The sequence below is a fragment of the Chelmon rostratus genome, chromosome 17 (assembly GCF_017976325.1).
Source record: "Chelmon rostratus isolate fCheRos1 chromosome 17, fCheRos1.pri, whole genome shotgun sequence".
NCBI classification, from domain to species: Eukaryota; Metazoa; Chordata; class Actinopteri; order Chaetodontiformes; family Chaetodontidae; genus Chelmon; species Chelmon rostratus.
The window spans coordinates 15,997,396-16,020,675 of record NC_055674.1 but is presented as its reverse complement, the minus strand read 5'-3'; the positions used below and the strand labels follow the sequence as shown (position 1 = coordinate 16,020,675).

At 44.6% G+C, this 23,280-nt stretch overlaps 1 protein-coding gene across 2 annotated transcripts in view; it reads right to left on the bottom strand.

Annotated features, from left to right (window-relative positions):
• The window catches only part of prkcbb (protein kinase C, beta b), a 94,925-nt gene that overhangs the window by 23,674 nt on the left and 47,971 nt on the right, over positions 1 to 23,280 (bottom strand). For both annotated transcript variants that reach the window (XM_041956152.1, XM_041956151.1), the window contains exons 6-15: positions 21,617 to 21,773; positions 20,899 to 21,033; positions 18,269 to 18,365; positions 13,068 to 13,211; positions 6,245 to 6,418; positions 3,938 to 4,029; positions 2,846 to 2,908; positions 2,602 to 2,740; positions 1,520 to 1,600; positions 942 to 1,049 (exon numbers count right to left, since the gene is read on the bottom strand). In XM_041956152.1, coding sequence (XP_041812086.1) covers positions 942 to 1,049; positions 1,520 to 1,600; positions 2,602 to 2,740; positions 2,846 to 2,908; positions 3,938 to 4,029; positions 6,245 to 6,418; positions 13,068 to 13,211; positions 18,269 to 18,365; positions 20,899 to 21,033; positions 21,617 to 21,773 — 1,190 coding nt within the window. The remainder of the gene's footprint in view (positions 1 to 941; positions 1,050 to 1,519; positions 1,601 to 2,601; positions 2,741 to 2,845; positions 2,909 to 3,937; positions 4,030 to 6,244; positions 6,419 to 13,067; positions 13,212 to 18,268; positions 18,366 to 20,898; positions 21,034 to 21,616; positions 21,774 to 23,280) is intronic.

Sequence of the window (23,280 nt, the reverse complement as noted above, 5' to 3'; positions counted from 1 at the left end):
TACATGCACGCACACACACACACACACACGCACACACGCGCACACACACCCATCCAGTCCAGTTGGGAAGTGTCAGGGCATCATTTTGTACTGGCCGATCTTTTCTGAAGAGGAGTTTCCACAGTCAACTGAGCACACTGCACAAGCTTAGGCTATTAGAGCGGTGCAATGTGTCTGTGTCTGTGTGTGTGTGTGTGTGTGCGTGTGTGTGTGTGTGTGTGTGAGCGATGGAGAGAGAGGGAGAATTTGTGTGTGTGCATGTCTGTGTGTGTGAGAGATAGAGAGGATGTACAATGAAAAAAGTGAAACAGCAGCTTAACAATGAACACTGCAGTGAGAGAAGGACGAGAGAGAGAGGGTTATGACAGAGAGAGAGAGAGAGAGCGAGAGGGAGAGAGACGGAGAGAGAGAGGGGGAGAGAGAGGGAGAGAGACAGAGAGAACGAGAGGGAGAGAGACGGAGAGAGAGAGGGGGAGAGAGACAGAGAGAACGAGAGGGAGAGAGAGAGGGGAAGAGAGAGGGAGAGCAAGAGAGCAGGAGAGGGGGAGAGAGAGAGACGGAGAGCGAGGGAGAGAGATAGAACGAGAGGGAGAGAGACGGGGGGGTTGCCGGAGGTTGGAAGAAGGACAGATAGTGAGAGCGGACAATGTTGTTTCACTCCAAATAAATGTTCCCCCACAATGGCTTTAATTATGCAGATAATTTTGATGTCCCTCTCTGCCTCCTTCTCTTCCTCCTTCCTCTGTTCACTTCCTGCCTCCTCTCTTGCCTGTTCCTGCATCCTTTCCTCAAACATATTTAATACCCTCCCAGCTCCGTCCTCTCTGTCTGTGTGCGAGTTTGTAAAAGAGGGAAAGAGAAGAGAGGGGGCGAGAAAGACAAGGACTTGTGTTGTACTGTGTGTGTGTGTTTGTGTGTGTGTGTGTGTGGTTTACACTCACCCCTTTACAGATAGCGACAGCCTCCTTGGACATTGACTTGGGATAGGAGACGTGATGCTCCATGATGGACTGAAATAACTCATCCTCATCCTCACCGTCAAATGGAGGCTGGAGAGGAGAGGAGAGAGGAGAGAGGAGAGGAGAGAGTAGGAGAAACAGAGGGCAGGATAGGACAAGTAGAGGATATTTAAATTGAATCATTAAAAGCTTTTTTTGTCTGAGCTCCTCAGAATCTAAGTGCTGCAGGCCTGAAACGCTCACACATTCACGACATTCACTCCAAATGAGATATCCAGGATTTGCAAATGTCACATCTACTCTAACAATTATTAATGCCACGAGAGAAAAACTCATCAAGGGGTATAATTTAATAGCTAACCTTTCATTACATGATGTCAAATTTTAAAGGCTACGATCATGAGTGTTTGTTTTTTTCACGTTCAGTCATGAATACAAATGCTGCTCAGGGAGTTTTTACGAGCATATTCCGGCTCAAAAGATCGCTTCATTTAATTTTTTTTCCCCCCACCAGATTTCATAATTATATCTGTAAAACTAAAGCACACACACAGACTAACCTGTCCAGCCAGCATCTCATAGAGCAATACTCCAAAAGCCCACCAGTCCACAGATTTTCCATAAGGCTGGTAGGCTATGATCTGGAATATAAGAGAATTTGTTCAGAAAAGTGGCCAAAAATACTTGTTCACACACAAGCTAAAATACCTCTGCATGCATCAAAAAGTTAGTTTAAAGGAGTCACAGAGAGGGGGGGGGTGCGATATCATCATATCAACGGTGCACATATCCAGAAGGCATTCATTGCATTGTACTTAGTGGTTCACATGAACTGCCACAAACTGTCGTATAACGAATGAAAGAGAGAGCTAGAGAGCGGTCAAACCCTTTCTCCACACAGCCGGCATATCACTGTGTGAAGTGAATATAAATATCGAACCCCCCCAATCTGATGTCAGATGGTATTTAGCCACGCAACGAGCAGAAGAAGCACGCCGGCTCCTAAACTGGGCTCTTATTGTGCAGCCAACTAAAATGCAGCTAAAAGAAAGAACTAATTTAGGATATTAAATTATCCAAATCCAAATTAAAGGGCACTGTAACTACCACTAGCAGCACTGGTGGCAGTGATAGAGGTAGTTTTAGCACTCGCAGCATTAGTAAGCTAATAGAAATGAGATCTATAAACACTGTTTTAGTAGTAGCTTTATCTGTAGCAACATTAGCATTTGTCTATTTTTTATTTTTTTACAATGCATTAGATAAATTAGAAATAAAGTTTTCATTAGAGAGTTTTCAAGGTGCTGATTTTGTCAGTCAGGCTAGCTGTTTCCAGTTTTCATGCTAAGCTAACAGCTGCTGGCTCTACCTTCATATATACTGTCCAGACAAACTCCTCTAACTCTTGGCAAGAAAGCAAATAAGTGCATTTCCCTAAACATCCAACTATTGCTAGAAAGAATTGCAAGTGTTTGTGTAGCGTTCATCACTTTGCACTATATTAGGCCGGCTCTAAAGCAGCTGTGAACTGCAGGAGTCAACACGACGGTGTAAATGTGAGCGCACAGCAGGCCAGAGACAACGACCAGAGCACCAGCACAGCCGGCCCACCCGCCGCCCCTGCGCCTCACACACACTCTACCTCAGGAGCTATGTAGTCCGGTGTTCCACAGAAGGTCTTGGTGGTGATTCCGTCGTTCATGTTTTCTTTACACATGCCAAAATCTGCTATCTTAATGTGGCCCTCGCAGTCCAGCATCACGTTGTCCAGCTTCAGGTCTCTGCGGGAGTGAAAAACAGTGTGGATATCATAAATCTGCCCCTTGATCAAGATGATATCATATATGACCATAAACGGCTTTATATACTGTATATATGGCGGTTACCTATAGATGATGCCCTTTTGATGTAGGAAGAACAGACCGATGGCTATCTCTGCGGCGTAGAATCTGCACAAACACAAGGCGAAACAAAAACAGTAATTAGAAGGAGGCTGAGAGAAAGGACAGGAGGAAAACAGAGGGATAATTTGTGTGTGTGGGTGTGTGTCTGCATAAAGGTCACCGCTGTCTCTTCAAGGCCAGAGAGCAGCTGATAAGATCAACAAGAGGAGTCTGGACACACTGACCACGCTGTTTGCGTGGGCGCGCACAAGCGGTGTCTGTTTGTGAAGCGCGCCGAAAAGATGTCAGGAGGCAGTTTGAGGGCGTGGAGAAGCGGCGTGGAATATGCAGAGCCTGTTTAGAGCTCGTTGGATGTTTTATCTGTGATCAGAATGACGATCGGAGCGGCGGCGCTGCAGCGGGGGGGCTGGACGCAAAGCATAAACGCACGAGAGTACAAAATAGAAAAGACAAGAGACTGAGACAAAAGTTCAAGGCGTCATCATCCACAGAGCAGAATATCTTGACTTTTGTCTGATAAATAAATTAAACAGAGCTGAACACGGCGATGGCCTCAGATAAACGAGTTCCTCGCCGCGTTCGACTTGCCCTTCAGCCGTCTAAACCTTCTGCCAGAGGGAAGAAACTCTAATTCCCTACAAAGCAGATGAAGGGCAAACTCCTCCACGGCTCTCGCTTTCCCCGACAGCCCGCTTGTCAAATATGTCAGCCCGCTGGTTTGACTTGACGCCAGCGATCTCGCCAGCCACCTTAACTTTATTCTGCAGTTTTGGAGGTATTCTACCGCACGCTGAAAACTTGCTGCTGGATTACTCTCGTGTCTTTGAAGTTCTGCAGAGCAGCAATGCGCATCGGGGCGAACAACATATTTCACCCGCAGGCTCTGCTAGGATTGCTCATCCATCACCTGAGCCTGTCAAACTGCTGATGGCTCAGTCAGTATCATTTAAAAGAAGCGTTACCAAACTGCTAAAACACCTGTAAGCGTGGGATTAAGATTTTGTGTTGTGATGGCATAAGAACGCATCTCAGCCTTCGGTCTACAAAAGCTGCTTTGCGTGTCTCCGTACTCACACAGCATGGGGCTCTTTGAACTTGCCGACCTGCTGAATCTGATACATGAGATCTCCTCCGTTTATGTACTCCATGACAAAATACAGGCGGTCCTGGGGAGAGACAGGCGGAGAGGGAGAGGTCAAAAAGTGCACGTTCATAAGAGCAGGTGAGAGGCCACAGGGGAGTGGGATGAGAGTGAGATGCTGCGGAGAGAAAGGTACTGTTCAGAGGCAAATAGAGACTGACGGGTCAAATGAGAGCAGATAAAAGTAGAGATAGAGGAAAAAATGGAGGGATAAGAAAAATAAGTCTGCGCTTCCAATCAGTCTTCGACTGAGGGAACACGGCAACTTCAATTTAAGAGCTAATTCTCCTCCATTATCTACAGAAATTGCCAATAAGGTACAATATGTGAGGGAGCGTGGAGGGATTTGGTATGTGGCCATGTGTGTGTTTGAGGAAAAATATTGTGGAGTTGCGTTGTGTGTGGCTTTTAATATGTGTGTGTGTGTGTGTGTATGTGTGTGTGCATGCTTGTAGGTATATTTTGCTGCACTGCCTGCTGTCTTATGAGCAGTTGTTCGTCTGCAGTGTGTGCTGATGACGCGATGTGTGATTAAAATGCATTTGTATGTGCGCACCACACAACAATAATACTGTACGTATGTGTGCGTGCATGCATGTTATAATTGCCTTTATGTGTGTGTGTGTGTTACAACTGGCGCCTAAATCCCATATGTACGAATCCTCCGGTCAGAGAATTAGCGCTGAGGAGGATTAACACACTCATTTCTGGTTATTGTGTGTGAGAGAGAGTGTGTGTGTGCGTGTGTGTGTGTGTATGTGTGGGCCAGGTCAACTTTATTTGTCGAACCTTTGACCACAGCCTCAAATGGATTCAGCACACATTATGTCCATCAATCAATGAAAACATGCCCAAAGGAATGTGTTCATGCTGTTACATGTAAATGACATGTGCTCAGTGTAAAGCATGAGACCATCGAGCTATATTTACTCCTCTGTTGACTCATCTTTGGTGTAATATGGATTAAAGTGTACGTCAGAAGGGGAGTATGAATTGAATATGAACCCAGCCTGTGTACTCCAGCTGTGAGCTGGTGACAGCAGGCAGGGTGGCTGCTGTTAAGACTCTCCAGCAGTGCGGCTCTGGCCTTCGGCGGGACTGTGGCTCCCTTCACATCAAACGTGAAGTGGAGGTGTAGGGTCCTGTGAAGGGTGACGGTTCAGCTAGCAGAGATTGTAAATGGATCATCTGTTTTGGTTTCAAGACATTCTCACTCATAACTCGCCACATACGGATGATTGATCAGGACGCCTTGGTGTTACCTTTTAAGGCACTGGGTGCACCTTTTGTGTCATTCTTCAGCGTGTAGAGCTTTTCAAGTAAATATGCAACATCGGGTTACACTTTCAAAATAAAGCTCAAAATACATGGTCACACTTTGGGTAGGTTTAGGCACAAAAACTAGTTGGTTAGGTCGAGGAAAAGATCAGGGTTTGGCTTCAAATAACAGTTACATATGTTACTTGTGTACATTATGTTCCTTGACTTACAGCAGAAATCAGCCTTCCCTTTCGGTTTCACACAGGACATGAACCCAGGCCTCCTGGGAAAGTCCGGTAATTGATCCATCCAAACAACCTTCTCCATATTTGGACTTGATGCTTTGCCATTTGAATGTTGAAAAAAAATGCTAAAGGGGTACGCAGTGACTTAAAATATGATGCCAGGTGGTCCTGACTTATCATTCGTTTTTAAAACTTATACTGCAGGGAGATTAAGTTCCCAGCATTCCTACACCTGAATGCAGTTAAGTACAACAGTCCAGCAATAAATCCAAGGTTCAAATGTTCAGTTGTAGTAGAAACGGTTTTAAAGAGGTGTTGATTCAACTGTATGATCATTTTGAGGATTGGAGTGCATTGCTTTATACAGAGAGATGCTTCTGTAATTAGCCTACCCTTATTGAAATATACCAGTTGATACCAGTTTTCATATTTGTCCATTAAATATGAAGCCAGCAGCTGGTTAGCTTAGCTTAGCATAAAGCCTGGAAACGGGGAAACAGCTCACATGGCTATGTCCGAAGGTAATGGATGTGACATGAACTTAACCTTCGCAAAAAGGTGAAGCAACGTAATTCGCAAAATGTCTAAATACTACTTCAATAAGGAAGGTGTCAAGACACTACAACAAGCAGCGACAGCATCGTTATTAAAAACTGGGCTTGTGTTTTTTATAAGATTAGTGAACATTTTCCACGATATCGTACAACTGTTGAGAAAATCCGTGGGCCCGCCTACCATGCTCTGGAAGGTGGAGTGCAGCTGTGTTAAGAACGGGGGCTTTCCAGCCAACGCCAACACTCTCTTCTCCACCATGGTGCATTCCACGTCGTCATCCTGGATCACAACGTCCTTCTTCAGGATCTTTATAGCGTACAGATCATCTGTCCCTTTACGCTCTGCCAGCATCACCTACAGCGAGGAGGAGAGAGGACAGAGAGGCTAGACGGAAAATACAAGGGAGGTGAATTCATTAATATTCAAAATTTGTGGCACACAGCTAATGTCGTGCCTTCATGCCAACATCACCTTGAAGAAAGACGAGTGCGGGGAAGGAGAGAAAGGAAGGGGGAGAAAGAGGGCAAAGAAGGGAGGGAGGCAGAGAGATGTGGGAGGCAGGGAAAGCGGGAGGATAGAGGAGGTACTGTAAAGGGCAGGGATAAAGGGTTAGACAGCGAAAGTAGAAATAAAGAGACGAAGGACAGGAGAGAGAAAATGGATTCTTTCCAGATGTGTCTGAGGCGAGGCAAAATAGAGGAAAGGATACGTGGAAAGAAAAAGAAAGGCAGGACAGAAGGAAAGGTGATAAAAGGCACCTGCACGGTGTGATTGCACGTTACGCCGTGAGAGATAGACCTAATAAAATCTCCTTCGCAACTTGTGTCAGACATCACAACATCCAATCCGAGGCACGTCAAGTTGTGAGTTCAACGCCTGCTGATTTGTAGCAGTCAGATGTTAAATAAAAAAGCCGAGCGCACATGTCATCAACTTGCATCATCCCTTTGTGCTGCCCTCGTTTTGAAAATGCAGCAAAATAGAAAGCAAGTCTGGGCCACAGTGCTGGCATTATTTGTCCCTCATTAAACTTTACAGACGCGGAGCTCGCAGCGTTGTGTCTGCAGCGTATTGTGTCTGATGTCATGCATATTCTGGGTGGCTTGCTGTGTTCACACTGGTTGCAACACAGGCCACGCTGTTAGAACTGACCGTTCGTTAACCCCGTCAAGCAACGATGGTCTGATCACAGCTCTGCACATTTAGTGTTGTTTTCCAACAGTTGGCGTCTAGAATTAACACTTTTTCAAACGTCTGTAGGAAATTTGTGGAGTAAATCTTCCACTGTGAGAATGGACAGGCAACGGTAACCAAGCGGCCAAAAACTTTGCCAAGGCTGAATCGGCCATTAGCGCACGTCTAACAGTTGCCATTTCATGTCGAACAGCAAAGATTTCACACCAGGATCTCACAGTTAGAGGCCTTAATTAATTATTCTCCGCCATCTCGATGCCACGCGGCTCTGTTCTGCCCTTGCTTCACGAGAGAAGAAGAGAAGAGGAAGGGCAGCTGGATCGAAAGTTAACCGTGCGAAGCCAGATTTCTTTCCGCGCTTCTGCAAGATTTTCATACTGTTCGGCTTCTCGTTGCCCTTCACGAGCATCAGGGAGGAGAACAAGTAGAAAAGAGAGAGTAAGAAGACAAAGAGGGGATTATTTCACATTTGTGTTGCTTTCGGGCACACAGAGCGGGGGCGGATGGAGATAAAGGAAGGTGAGCGGGTGAGGAGAGTTGGATTTAAAGAGTGGGGGACAGACTGAAGGAGGACGTGAAGGGCAGGAGGACTGGGAGGACAGAGAGAAGGACAGAGTAAGAGACGGGAAGGCAGCGGCGAAGCAATCCAGACATCCTTTTTGTTTTAACTGTGTCTGCTTTCGGCTTCACCTGTGAGACACACACTCTCACACACAGAACACCCGCACGCCACGGGCGGAGGTTTCGTATATAATCTGTAGCTGCTGATCCCCGTGGAGGTCGGCCAGACAGATGCCGAGAACGAAACCACTGTGAGATGCCTCTGCGTTGCTGTGCATGTGTGTGTACTCTGCAGATTGAATGTCTTGCAGCCAAGGTCAGACTCATACTGCTTACAGTCTCTCAAACAGGAGTAAACGTTTCTGTCTCGCCTTCCTCTCTCACGGCTCTTGTTCGCCGTATCCTGTTCTCCTCTCCTCCTCCATCAGCACTTCTTCCCTCCTGTTTCTCGACTTCTCCCTCTCCTACTTTCCTCTTCCTTTCTCCTCTCCTGTCCTCATATCTTCTTTCCTGAAGAGTCTTGTAGCTGCTGCTGCCATGAATAACGGGCAAAATGTAGGTCAAGTCTCAGCTCGCAGGTCATCTCATAAAAGTTGAAGCGGGCTTGTGACTAGGCCACGAGGTCTATCTGCACTGAGTGTAACTGTTGAAGGTGTCTGTGCTGTGTGTACCAAACCTGAGCAAAGAGGAGCTACACAGCAGATTGGGAAACGCATTTATGCAATTTCTTGCTAAGAGTTCAATACAAAGCTATAGCCCTATAGCTTTAGCTTAGCACAGAAATTGGAAACAGCTAGCCTGGCTCTGTCCATATGTAACAAAATCTGCTGACCATAACCTTGAAAGCTCACTAATCATGTTATATTATGTTTGTTTTTTCTGGAAAACTTACAGGTGCTACATGCTGGATCGTTCCTTAGCCAGTGGCAGTCACTTCCTGGAGTCTCTGCTGGTTGCACGGCAACCTCAAAGTAACAACAAAACTTCAGGAAGTCACTGCTCCCAACCAAATAACAGGCCCATTCCAAAACGTAGCGCCAACGATGCAATTCGTTTTTAGACTTTTTTTCTATTAAAAAACGAGACATGGTGAGTTAATTAGCGAGCTTTAAAAGGTGCTTGTAGGTGGATTTTGTTACTTTTGACTGAGTCAGACAAGCCGTTCACCCTGTTTGCATGTCTTTATGCTAAGCTAAGATAACTGACTGCAGACTGTAACCTTACATTGAACAGATGAACAGACAGATAAGAGAGTGTTATAAATCTCCTAAATTCTAATCTTCTAATCTGATCTTCTGTTTTTATCAATACGTGTATCCAAAATATTAATTAACTGTTCTTTAGAATTCATTTTGTAAGAAGGTTCTTAAAAGAAATTACATGAATATTATAATATTGTCTGTATATTACTAGCTAGCTTCCGTGCTAGTTCAAAGAATAAATAAAAATGGAAATGGATGCGTCACAACCTGAGCAACAGTGAACCATGAAAATGTTTAGGCAACTTTGATTTTAAAAAGTCAGACTGAACAAATTCAAGCTCATCATCCCCCTCGACTTTTACTTTTTGAACAGCTGTTTCTCTGACAGTATGCTAATAGCAAAAAGAGTGTAGATAGAGTCTCTTTTTCCACACGTGAGAGTACTCTGCTGAAACCAGTGCACTGCCTGCACAGCCTTCCTCTTCCTACCATTCTAAAACTAATATAAGCGCTTTAACGTTTTATCTTAAAACAAGGCCGTGTACAGGCAGGAAGGATGTGGAAGAAAAATGGCTGAGCTTTACGCTACACGGCTAGCATGGTGTGTTTGTAGTTCCCACGAGGCTAATTGAGTTTTGGGACCTCAACAAAGGATCTTTTATCCAATAGTATTTCATACTAAAACCTTTTATTAGGTTTCTGATGTTAATTTGCATAAAGGGCAGGGCGAACCTATAGTGACTCGAAAATGTGCAGCTCAAATGCTCAAGTTGAGCTGAGTTTGATTGATTCATTGATGTGTTTCAGAAACAATTCCTCTGGAGAATCAAGATAGACGCGATCTGTGACCAGACCACTTCCTCCAAGACCACTGTGCAAATTAAACACAGTCTCCACAGTGAGCTGACAAACAGAAACATGTGCCGTCAAGCCCAGAGTGAGCAGGACCGCTACCTGCTCACTCATTGTAAGTTGAGTGTCTGATTAATGATGTAAATGAAAAACTTATCACACTGATTATTCTTTCCAAAACCGCTGAGAATAGAGCAATAAGACTGACCTTATGTCCACTTCATCGTATTTCCCCCCCTAAGAGATCGGAAACGTATCATCTTTTCTGTTTGTACCTTATGAATATTCAGACATGGTAATGCAGAGGGGTTACTGGGTTTGGGATACTACAGGGAGTGCAGCACAGATGGACAAAGACATACAGGTATATATATGTGTGTGTGTGTGTGAGCTTGTGAATTTGTGTTTGCAGCCACAGTTCAACAGTGTGCATAAAAATCGTCAGCGTTAAAGTTTAGCTCTCTGTTGGAGTTGGATCTCAGATGCTATCCTCTGACAGCTGTGTGTGTGTTTGTGTATGCGTGTACTTATCACATATGGTGGCAGTGTGACTCTATGTAAATACAAACTCTATAAAGTTGAAACAGGGAGGGAGGACACCATCTGGCCCAAAGCTCATTTAATGCGACCACAAAGACAAGGACAAGAGCGGCACAAGAGAGGGGCGACATAAAACCACGGGGTTTCATCCAAAATCAGAGCGGCGGCGTGCACAGAAGACGCACAGGGCACAAAGTAACAACTGGAGATGTTTGGCATCGTTACTGCACATGGTCCACGGTGACGCATTCGATTCATGGTACCTTCTATTGTCTGCATGTGATTTTAGGCAGCTACCTGATGCATTTAGCGGCCGAGTTACATTTCATGATCTCATCGAGGTTCAGTATCTTACTCAAGGTCATTCTGGTCACGGTGTCATTCATAAACTGGCTACTTCTCGATGAATTGTGGTGTTTATGACTGTCGGCGACGCCCTTTTATCCAAGAAAGTTGTTCAGGGTCATTTGGCGGAAAAGCAGTCCTCAGGATATTAACTGTCATGTGTCGTAAATGATGCCGCTGTGTTCTCTCTGCTGACCTTGCAGAGTGAATTTACCCAGGGAAAACTAATGAAACCACACTCCGCTGCACCGCATGACACTGCACCATGTTGTATTACAGTGGGCTGTGCTGTGTTATTCTAACTCTGCCATATATCACATAGTTTATGCAGTCCAATGGATCATGTCCACCCAGGCAGTGTGCATGTGCTGTCGTGCCCCACACAGACAGGCACCGTCTTCTTCTTCAGGCTGCTACTGGGCTTAACTACACGAACACATTTAGCATTTTTATTAGACATTTGATGATTATTTTTTGGTTTTCCTTTGTGCTGGCTGACGGCAGACCACAATAAGACGAGTGGGTTGGGGCTGTGTTGCTGTCTTGAGGTGGATTAAAGCCCCTGAAATTTATGTACAACATTAAATATTCATGAATAAATAAGCAAAAACGAAAAACTAAAGTTCTGAAAAAACACCCCAGTTATTATTACTAACTGCTTAATGGTCCAAAACCCATCTAATCTGCCTCATCAGGACTCTGTGAGTGTGGTTTGATCAGTTTTGATTGACAGCGAGCTGGTGAAATAAGCAAACAAGCCACCAACTGGCATCACAATTTGATTCAACTGTTCAAACTGTACAGACATACAGAAGTATGTGACAAGTTTTTCAGACTCAGTCCTGTCCCCTTCAAACAAGTGTAAAAAGTGAGAATAAAAACACAAATACACGTGAACGCAGGTGTAAGGTGCACGAGCAGCAGATGTCCACCTACACAACACAACGCATCCCCACTTCCAGTGCGGACAGGAAGTAAAAAGACAAGGCAGGGGAGTCTGAGCACTTCCTTGTTGCTGAACCACACACGATCAATACTGTCACAGAGGCTTGGCTGTAATTCACACAACACAGATCAAAATGCTCACATCCGGTAATGTGAAAATGATGAATATGGAGGTGTGTGTGTGTGTGTGAGAGAGAGAGAGACATGTTAGCAGCAGTATTGTGATGCAGATGTCCTCAGACACTGAGACACAGAGAGCAGCTGTGCAGGTACCGGCCTCCCACTCAAACTCAGGAGCCTTTACATGTATGTATAACTATGTGCTGTACATAGAGCAGGCCTAAACAACGAGTGTGTGTACATGCATGTGTTTGTGCTCCAACACAAGCTGCGCATGTGTGTGTTCCTACAGAAGGTGTGTACTCATGTGTGTCTGTGCGTGTTTCAGGAGTCTCTGTGTGTGTGTGTGTGCGTGCATGCGTGTCAGGTATTCCAGTAATGACCGACCCTCGACTCAGTCTCTCCACATTGACGCATCGGTGTTGCTTTAAATGCCTGTTGCCATGGAAACAGGCTGCCGGCACACAGGTCTGGTACACAGACAATGGTCTCTCTTTTTCTCTGTCTCTCTCTCCATCCCTGCTGCTCTACCCGTCGTTTACCCAAATTTTCTCCCTCCCTCCCTGGCCACATCCTCCCGTTCCTTTCAGTTTCCTGCCTCGATTTTCATTCACTCATGTCAGTCTTCCCCCGCCAAGGTGTCCCCCTCCTTTCTCGCTCGCCCTCTTTTCATTCAGCCTGACGTTTTAACCTCTCTCTCAATTCATTCACGTCAACCTTGCCGCCGTGCTCTCACATCTGTCTCTCCCTCTCCTTTCATCACTCTCTCCACTTGTCATGTCATCCTCTTCGTCTCTCTTACCCTTCATCCATCTCTGTCGACCTGCGCTTCATCTCCTTTAATTCCTTCTATCTCTATCCTCTCTTTCTGGCCATTTTTTTCTTTCCTCTAAGCTCCGTGTGTGGATACAGAGCTGTAGTGCTCACTCAGACACAGATGCTCACAGGCACATGCATCATATCACGCAATTAGAGCCCCAATATACTTGTTTTAACTGTGTCTTTGCATATGAAAGATGGCTACCACACGTGTTACACATTACATGTTTGCAGCCTTAAAAGTGAGTCCTACATGTCTATAATTAAGCCCATGAATAGTGTGGGCAGTTTATCAGGATTCGCTGTGATGTTGAAGCAAGGCTGTATCTTTTGAAATAAGTTCACGCAGATACACAAAAATATACTCCATTATGCACCTGTGGCTCTGACACAGACATAGACGCACACCAACGCCACAACCTCACCTTGCCGAAGCTGCCCTTGCCCAGCACCATCAGGAAGTTGAAGTCGGACAGCTTCATGCGATCTTGGTTGCCATTGGAGTCGAACCGGGATGCAGCGTTGGCCGACTTGCCTTCTGTGTTCTTGCCTGGACCGATCTTAGCCCTCTGGATGAGAGGAAGAGAAAATGGGGGACTGCGTTAGACACATCCTCCAACATTCACAGACACCACGGGCTGTAAGTGGACTGATGGAATAATAATAAGATAAAAATATACTTTATTAATCCCCAGCTGTGGAAATTCGGGAAACATAGTTCTCATATCAGGAGTTGAACCTGGGCCGCCTGGGTGAAAACCAGGAATCCTAACTGCTAGACCATATGGGATTTGAGCATGTCATGGGGCAGCTGGTGATTCTCCCTTTGGTTCTAGGCTTGGAACCAGCAACTGAGGTGGTTTTTTGGGGCATTTTAACACCAATAAAAACACAAAATCTCATAAGCAACAGACTGGAAGATGACTCTGCATTTAACTTCATATGACACTTATATACCAACCAGTCCAGCTGTAGTTTACATCCATGTCAGTCCAAACTCATATATTTTATGTAGTGAAGACTTTGAAAGAATTTAATAAAAGTTATTAAGAAGGTACCACTGTATTGACATGTACGACTCCAGTGAATAATGTCACACCTGAAGCTCAATATGAGCAGAACCAATGAGCCTGTGGCGACTACAACACTTCAAATATGGATGCTGCTGCAGAGAAGCTGCAAACTGTAAAAGGTGGACGCTTCACACACGTCTTAAACCCGGCAGCACAATAGATCTAAACAATCAGCACAGTTTCAAGGCGGGAACCCAAGATTAGTGTCACCAATTCAGTATCTGAGCAAATGTGAAACATGGTCACAGTTTCTGCTTCTGTTCCTGAGTTCTGGTGTTGAATAACGGCCAGAAAAGTTATGATGTCACAGCGAATCTGACGTTTGGACAGAAAATGATATCGCTTCATCATTTCATCCATCCAGACATTTGTGTGAAAATTTGACAGACTTGAGAATTCTTGCATTACGGTCAAAAATGTGAGGTCACAGTGACCTTTGACCACCGAATTCTAATCAGTTCATTGAGTCCACGCAAACGTTCCTGAGATGTTGTGTTCATTTGACGAACTCTAACATACGTGCTATTGATTACCTGGAGTCTCACTGCTTTCGGTACATGCTAAATATGCCAGTCACATCAAATATACTGAAAGAATGCTACGCTGAAGACGGTGAGAGGATTTTCCCACCAGGGGCAATGTCATCCAAGATCACTGCCAACATGACGGCGAACAGAAAGCACGAGAAGCTTGACTTTACGCTGACATTCTCGGCAGAAATTCGTACTTCACAAGTCAAAGTTCTAACAGAAATATATACAAGCCTTATAAGTTTATGGCTTCCACTAAATGTTCAGAGCCCCTCTTTCAAAATTTGGGGCATTTTAATATCACAGAGAGAACATTTTTGTTAGAGAGACAGGAGTAGAATTGATAACTGTGTTCTAAAGGGAAAGTTTTTCGCCTTTTGGTTCATTCCATATCATTTATTCCGTGCTGGCACTTTACACTCCACTTCACACTTTCCATAACAAATATGGCCTCCCTGAGAGTCTGCCCCTCTATTCAATCATGACTGTCACTTGTTTCTGTCCTTCAACCACTCTCTCTCCCACTCACTGAAAGTTTTTGTGCCACCTCTCCTTTCTCTAAAATCCATTTCTACTTCATCTTTATAAATGTGCCCCGTGTCTCTGACTCTCCATTAATTCATCACCACTTCCTTGTCTCTCTCGTCTATTCGCGGCGCTTCGTTTTCCAGCTCTCTCTGCCTCGACCTTGTCCCGCTCTCTCGTCCTGCCTCTGTCGTAAGAAACTATTATAATCTGAAAATCTAATCTAATTATCTCACTTTGTTAAGCCATGCTTCAATTTAAGAAACGGTCTTAAGACATAGAAAAAATGCCTGCATCCTCAGAGGCAGAGGTGCAGGATGAGAACATCTTATCCTATCTTATCTCAAATTGCTGATCCACAGTGAGGCTCTCTGCACTTCGTCCGTCCTGTGCAGTAATTTCTCCTCTGCCTTGTCTTGGAAATTGTCAGGGACAGCATCCGAGTGCTCTGCTGCTCCCTGCACTGTTTGTTGTGTGTGTTATGTGTGTGTGTGTGTGCGAGCCATACGGTTCCCGACTCATCAATGGATAAAAGGCTCTATCTGTCTCCATCTGTTCTGACACACACACACACACACACACACACACACACACACACACACACACACACACACACACACGCACACACACACAGAGGGGAGCAGTAGAGGTATTTGTGAGCAGCAGAGCATGCTGAAGGCAACAGTCAAAGCCTTGGGAGATTAATGCTGCTCTCTCTCTGTGTGTCTCTCTGTCTGCAGCCATGTTTGTGCACATTGTAAACAGCAGAAGAAGAATGAATGGCAGCAGCAAAATCTGACTGAAGGTGAGCTTTTGCATTTGTAGATAAAGATTGTTTTTGCTCTGATTTGGTGGTGGAAACCATCGTCTGTCTCATCCCTGTTACTGTCCTAATGCAGCTTCGGTGCAGCAACTGACGTGTAAAAACTGGGACAGCTTGACTATTTAAAAACTATTCCTAAGGACTTTTAACCAATGTCCTCTATGAAAATGACTTGTTCTTTTTCACTGACACAACTACAGTTAGCATCTAAGATATCAGAGCATCATCACTGTTCCCATAGCAGATAATACAGCATATTTTGTTTGCTTCCACACGTATTTCATGCACTTTAACAACAGTGGATGGAAACTTGTGTCTCTCCAAATGTCAGTAAATCTGCCTTTACATCTGTTTGCACTTGTGTCTCCCTATCCTTTGAATCCTTTGTACGTGTCTAAGACAGAGAAATGAGATGGAAAGAGGGGAAGACAAACATGAGAGGCACAAAGGAAAGAGAACAGAGAAACAAAAACAGTAAGAATGAGACATAAAGAAAAGGTGAGGTGGAAGAGGAGTGAGATTTACTTTACTATTTACTTTACTGTGTTGCATATTATTTGGCAAATGTGTGTTTTGATCATAACTTCATGCCAACAAAGCTTTGTTTCATTGAACTTTGCTTTCTGCTCCTCAACTTCCTCTTTGAGTTTGACTGTGTGTGTATGTGTGTGCATGCATACATAGATGCAACATGCATTATTCATTACTGTGACTCGCTTGTATGTGTGTTTGTGTGATTGGGATGGGGTGTGGATGGGTTGAATGGAGGCATGCAGGTCATGTTACCAAAGTTCAATCTCCCTCTGTCTGTCTGTGTCTCTCTTTCTCTCTGTCATCTCTCTGAGAGGTTCACCCTAGAAGTTGTCTACATGATTGTGTGTGTGTGTGTGTGTGTGTGTGTGTGTGTGTGTGTGATAGCTGGCCCCTCGAGATTGTGTCTCAGTGAACGTCTGAGGATCGTGACCTTGAGGAGATGGAGGCAAAGAAAAACAGATAAAGAGAAAGAAACACACAAGGGGGCACTGAAGGTGACAGAGGACAAAACAGATCAGTGAAGGAGAGAAAAGGAGGCAAAATTAAGACAGAGGAGGAGGAGGAGAGGAGCGAAGCCTCCAAATAAAGCCAACATCCAGACTCTTCACTGAACACACTATTAACAATGAAAATCATCTTGTTTCACAGCACTTATCAAATGAGAATGTGTTCACAGCATAATGTGTGGGGTAAAAATGTACATAATGTAAATAAACAGGAAGATTTACGAAGAGACCATCACATATAAAAGCTTGCACTTTTAAGTCTTGCACCACGAAAGATTTTGCAGAGTGAAAAGAGAAATTATGCCTGTTTATCAGCCTAAAAGATTACGTGGGTCTGCAGCAGTGCAAACAGTTTCATTCTCAGTCAGTTATTGTCAGAAAGGAAAAATCTTTAATCAAAGCAAAAAAAGTGTTTCCTCAACAACAGGTTCATCCACAGAAAGCTGAACCAAATGGATGCCCACACTGCAACACCCACTGAGTTAATGTTGATGGCGCGTGGAGCCACATGGGTCAACCAACCTGCAGAGATGTAGCGGTGCATGACGGCCGGCTCCACACCCCATCCCAATCAACAATCTTGCTGAAATAAGCTCAGGACCCTGAATAAGGCCCGCTCACTTTTCATTGACGAGAGTCACCCCTTGGTTGGTGAGGCCCTTGGCAGGTTCATCCTGCCATAATGCAGGACTAATAGACTTAAGTATTCTTTTGTCCCTGCTGCCATGGGTCTTCTGAATAAGTGATTGATTAAGCTGCTGTTCCATTTATTATTTCCTCTGTGCAATATGTTGTTGTTCTGTGATTGTGACTGTTTTTGTTACTGCTGGCTGTAGAGCAATTTGCCCCACAGGGACAATAAAGACTCCTTGAACCTTGAACATTAGGTTTTGATTTTGACCACGCTGCTTAAAATAGACCTGAAAATATGTTGAATATTTGACATTTTGAAACTGACACGATCAGCCCACTTGTACGTCCCGTACAACTACAATGTGTTGTGCAAAGATTAAACAAACGAGATGTAACATGTTAACTAATGAGCTTTAGAGGTGCTGACAGGTGGATTTTTGTTACCTGTGGACAGAGCCAGGCTAGCTGTTCTCCTCTGTTTCCAGTCTTTGTGCTAAGCTAAACTAACCGTCTGCTGGCAACCCTTTGACTGCAACTGGGGCTGCAGCGGGGACGGGTGAAAAAACAGGAGGACCAGTTCCACTTAACTCCGTGATCAGTGCGTTTCAGAATGATGCTCTGTGTCTTTATGTCAGCAAGACAGAAGGAGAAGCGGAAAAGAGGAGAAAAAAGAGGAATGGCACAGAGCAGGGTTATCCTCTCCACTGCCAAATGTGTTAATGAGTGGGCCTACTGGTCAGCCACACACTCACACACACACACACACACACAAACACACACACACGTCTGGACCTGCAGTGTGCCAGACCGGATGGTACTATAAGTGTGCCTGCCAACTGCTAACAGCTCTCCCAGAGAGGCTCTCACTCAGACACACACAGATGCACAGTGCGCACACACACACACACTCACGAGCATACCATACTGACACATTGCAAACACACACGTTTGCAAAGGCTCCCACGTGGAAACGCAAATAGCCCGAAAGCTACAAATGCACACCTCGAACTTCTGCCGTAGCTCCTCGTTGCCCTCCTCGCCCTCCGGAGCAACGGGCACGTTGAAGTACTCGCCTTCTTCCTGGGAGAGCAGCTTAAACCTGCGGAGGAAAGAATATTTCCAGTCAACTCAATTCCCAATTACTTCATGCAATTTAAGCGTTTAACCGCTGCCATTAGCTGAAGCTGCTAACAGTTTGCGCGGCAATTTAAAGTCCTAAAGAATAATCGGCCGATTATTTCGTAATTCACTCTCCTTCATGGCGGTCCAGAAAAGCCTGACAGAGAAGGGCCGAAAACACAGTGGAGACGCTAATCGTTTAACAAAATCAATGCAATATAATTTCTCATATTGGCCTCATTACAACGAATGCCACGACCTCATACCTCCAGCATCTCCATCATATTCATAGTAAATTACATTGTGATGGGTGTCTATGCTTTGGTGACATGGATTGAAACTTTCTGCTTTTAAGCAGCCGACCCTGTTTTCCCTTTTCGCTCACATTTCATCTTCTCACAAAATGTGGCTGCTGTTGGTTGTGACCATTTTTATTGGCGACCTGCTGTTTTATTCTTTTTAGTTTATTGACTTGTTTGGTGCTGCTTAATAGTCATCGCTGGATGTGGGCAGCGGCGTCAACAAACAGAAATACTTTGAAATAGCTTTATGCGGCTGCTGTTGACAGTTTGCCAGCCGGAGATGGAGTTTAACAACGTGAAAGTTACCAGATGCACAGCACAGACTCTAACTAATGTGGAGAAGCATAAACCAGCAGTTTGGGCCTTTGAAATTTGGAAGCATGAATCCAGTAACTGGCCCAAGGGTGATGTGTTTCATTAACTTTTTACTTGATATGTTTCACTTAGTCTGTATGTTATTTGTTGCATTATTATTATTCATTATTAAATATAGTTTATAGCAATGGTGGAGAGTTGTTAGACAATAAAACTGGCATATGCTCTGTGGCTTTTTGCAACATTTTTGAACCCCTTCACAGTCAGGTGTGCCCTGAACAGTGTGTCAGATGCCAAAGGTATCAAAAGGTGTTCATCATCTATAAGCCCGTCTTTACCAACAATGGTTTTACAAAAATGTAGTAACATCCTTTATACAATCATGTGTTCACAAAGTGGTGAACCTCGCTCCATCCTCGCTTGTGAACCACTGAGCCTTTCCAGGATGCTCCTTTCATACCCAGTCATGATACTATCACCTGTTAGCAATCAACCTGTTTACCTGTGGAATGATCCAAACAGGTGTTTTTGGAGCGTTCCACAACTTTCTCAGTCTTTAGTTGCTCCTGTCCCAACTTGTTTGAAACATGTCGCTGCATCAGATTCAGAATAAGCAGATGTTTACAAAAATCAGTGAAACATTAAATATATCGTCTTTGTACTGTTTTCAATTGGTTATATGTCAAGAAGGATTAGCAAATGATCACATTCTGTTTTATTCATGTTTTACGCAGAGTCCCAACTTTTTTGGTCCAGAATGTACAGAGCAGCAAATATGAGCACAGCCGCTCAAACATGCTGCCAAGAGCAGAAAGCAGCCATGTGATCCTCTGCTGACTGCACAGTTGAAGCATCTAAAACAGGCATCTCAAACCGGTTCCATAAAGGGCCGCGTGGCTGCAAGTTTTCATTCCAACCAAGGAGGAACACACCTGGCTGGAATCAATTAATCAGCTGATCTCAGTCTTCAGCTGTTAACTAAGTGATCCCTTGATGTTGATTGGTTGGCCTGATGTGCTCCTCCTGGGTTGGAATGAAAACCTGCAGCCACGCGGCCCTTTATGGAACCGGTTTGAGATGCCTGATCTAAAATAATGAAAGGCGATCAAACTCTGCAAACAGGTTGCAGCTCTTCTTTTATACAGGTGGTGATCTGCTGCTGGCTGTTAAAATGAATGACCCACAAATGGTGCAGAGCACTGATACTGTGTTTGGATAGTGATGGAGCTCCTCAGTTTGTGCCACCTCACCTCATCTGATAACAATTCACATCATATGAAACTGACAGATTAGACAGAGATTATATAAATGAACAGGACTAAAGTGGGACAACAGTAAGGACATTACTGTTAGGACAGACAGCCACTTACACACATCAGCAAAGTAAGATTATTTGAAGTCTTTTGAATATAATTTCAAACACACAGATTTTCAGCTTTAAACCTCAGCTGTTCTGCTGTTACCGCTCTCACTGTGTGCCTCCTCCAGGTGTGAGGCTTTGGAGCACACACTTACACTGCTCCTCTCTGCTCTGAATATCAGCTTTTTAATGGCATCTCTCTCGCACCTCCACCATTCCACCTCAAACGCTGGCATCTCATTAAAAGGCCTGACAGAGCAGCGTCAGCAAAAAAAGAGAGGAGTGTAGAGGCTGAACTAGAGAGAGGGAGGTGGGGAGATAAAGAAGAGGAGATAAAGAGACAGGGTGGAGATGCTTTGGCTCGGAGTATCGCCGGAATAAAAAGAGGAGCTCCAACTGAAGTATTTCTCCAAACAGTGCAGTAATGAACAAGGTCACCTTCACTCCCCCTCCTCCTCGACCTGTGCTGCTTCTCTGCCTCGTGTCTCTCCACCCCGCTCCCTCCATTCATCCACCCACACCCCCTTTCATCTCACCATCCGTCCACTCCTTGTTTCTGGAGCTCCGAGATGCCGAAGGACAGCGATCCCATGAAGTCGTTGCGGCTGGTCAGGTCCCAGTCCCACACCTCCACCGACAGACGGCGGTCCTTATCGTACTCCTTCAGGTGGCTGCGGGAGAAACGAGGACATCAACAGTTGGATGATGGCTGGGAGAGGCACCTGTAGGCATTGTTTTTAACGCCACGTGACACAACACAACATAACAGTTTGTGGCCTACTTCCTCTGGCAAACTGTTGAAACACACAAAACATAATAGCAGCTGTCCATAAGTCTCTAATTTAGCCTGTGTGTTACATGTTTGAAGCAGTTTCTTAAATATCCTCCATTAATTTGTTGGATGGGTGCAAAAAAAACCTTTCAAACTGAACATCTGCACTCAGATGACTGAAAATGCAAATCTCAGTCTTCTTCCGTGCAAACTGTGATGCAGCTTATTAAGCATGTGGCCGCAGGAAACGACCCCAAAAGCAAGATATTATGAACAGAGGGAGCCAGATGTTTTTATGTGAGCGCCAGCGGTTACACATGTCGCCCATAACATGGTGCTCTTAAAACAGAGAGAGAGATAGATGAAGGAACGGAGATCAGACGGGAAAAAGACTTCACGAGGGAGAAGAGAGAAGAGGGAGGAGACAGAGAGAAAGATAAAGGCAATAAGAAATCACCAAACGTGGTGTAATAAAGCCTTACAATTTAAAGGTCTCATTCCAGGTGGGGTTGAGGCAGCACTTGATGGTCTTGGTCTTCTGTTTACTCTCGCTGCGGGGGTCTGGGATCAGTTTAAGCTTCACATAGGGGTCTGACAGACCGTTGGGGTCCATGGGAACCAGATTCCTGCCCTCTTTGACTGGGGAGGGACAGAAAGAGGGGGAGGAAGGGGATTGGGATGAAGAAAAAAATCTTTGATTTGAAAATGTGATTTCTGGTAAGCATCAGGAACAAAGACATTTTGTGGGAAATCTGATTTTCTATGAGCCAAACTGAGTTTTTTTTTTTTTTTTTTTTTTTTTTTTAGGGAACCAAAACATGACTTATACCAACAGATCATGGCTGTATTGCATATAAAAATATACAAATAAAAGCTATATGATGAAATGAATTAACGATTAATCAACACATGCTTATATTTATATTCCACTGTACTGGACCAGCAGGTGAGCTCAAATACACCCTCAATGCACCTGTCCACATGACCTGGAGCATTATGTGACTTTAAACGAGCATCTTCAATTGTGATTCAGAGCCTGGACCTATATGGTAAAGCTAAATTATTTGTGTGTATGTGTGTGACCTGAATTTGGAGAGAACTTCCTGTCAGTAATCTACTTAACAACGAAACTCTCCCCGGACACCAACAAATTCAATTAGGTGAGGTTAAGTTGAGGCAACAGAAAACACACACACACACACATTCATACACATGCAACAGAACCCCTAGAGTTGTACTGGGGGTTAAAGCCTTGAGGTTGCCAGATCAGTCTGTAATGACCATGTAGACAGCTGAAGGTTGCCATTTCCAACACTAATCCTTCTTTTGTGGCCGTCTGTTATTGGGCTGTAATTGTATTCCAGTGGCGTAAAATCCCCTGCGACTGTGTGAGTTTGTGTGTGTGTGTGTGTGTTCGCAATTATTGCTGCTGGTCAAGTTGTGAGGTCACATCCAATTACCAGACGCAGGACTGGTACTGCCGCGTCTCAGGCAGCTTGCTGGGGAAGCACCCAAGAACACACGTAAACACACATGAGAACCTTTCCCTCCCCCTATACAAACACACATGCACACACACACACCAGAAAGAACTGCTGATGTAGCTCAATAGTCCATGGAAAATGACTTGTAGAGTTGTGGAGGAAACTCTGACAGAGGTGGGACGTTCAGTGTTTCTGCGTTGGGGCAGACAGTCTCATCATGTAACAATAGATTGTAAAACATTTCAGTTTCCCAGTTTAGTGCATCGAATGCTAAAGCGAAAGGGCTCCTGAGCAGGAGTTTGAGTCATGAGCCAGTGCTGCTCACAGTGCCTCTCAAGCTTCACACACCAGCTCAGGCTTCTCCCTGCCAGAGAGGTGACATTACTTATTTATTACCTTTTAAGAACACTTAAAATCTGATCTGACCCTACCCACTGCACAAAGATCCATCCACAAATGCAGAACCCTAAAAACACGTCTCTTGATATCTCGGTTTACTGGGTCAGTAACACACAGAATGTGGTCACACTTGTGGTTTATTTTCCCTCCGTTTGGTTTAGCTGGTTTAGAGTTAATAACAATACTTTGTTACAAACAAACCGAACCATGAAGCCACATGGACTGACATGTTCGTCACTCATTGGACCATCTGAAATATAACC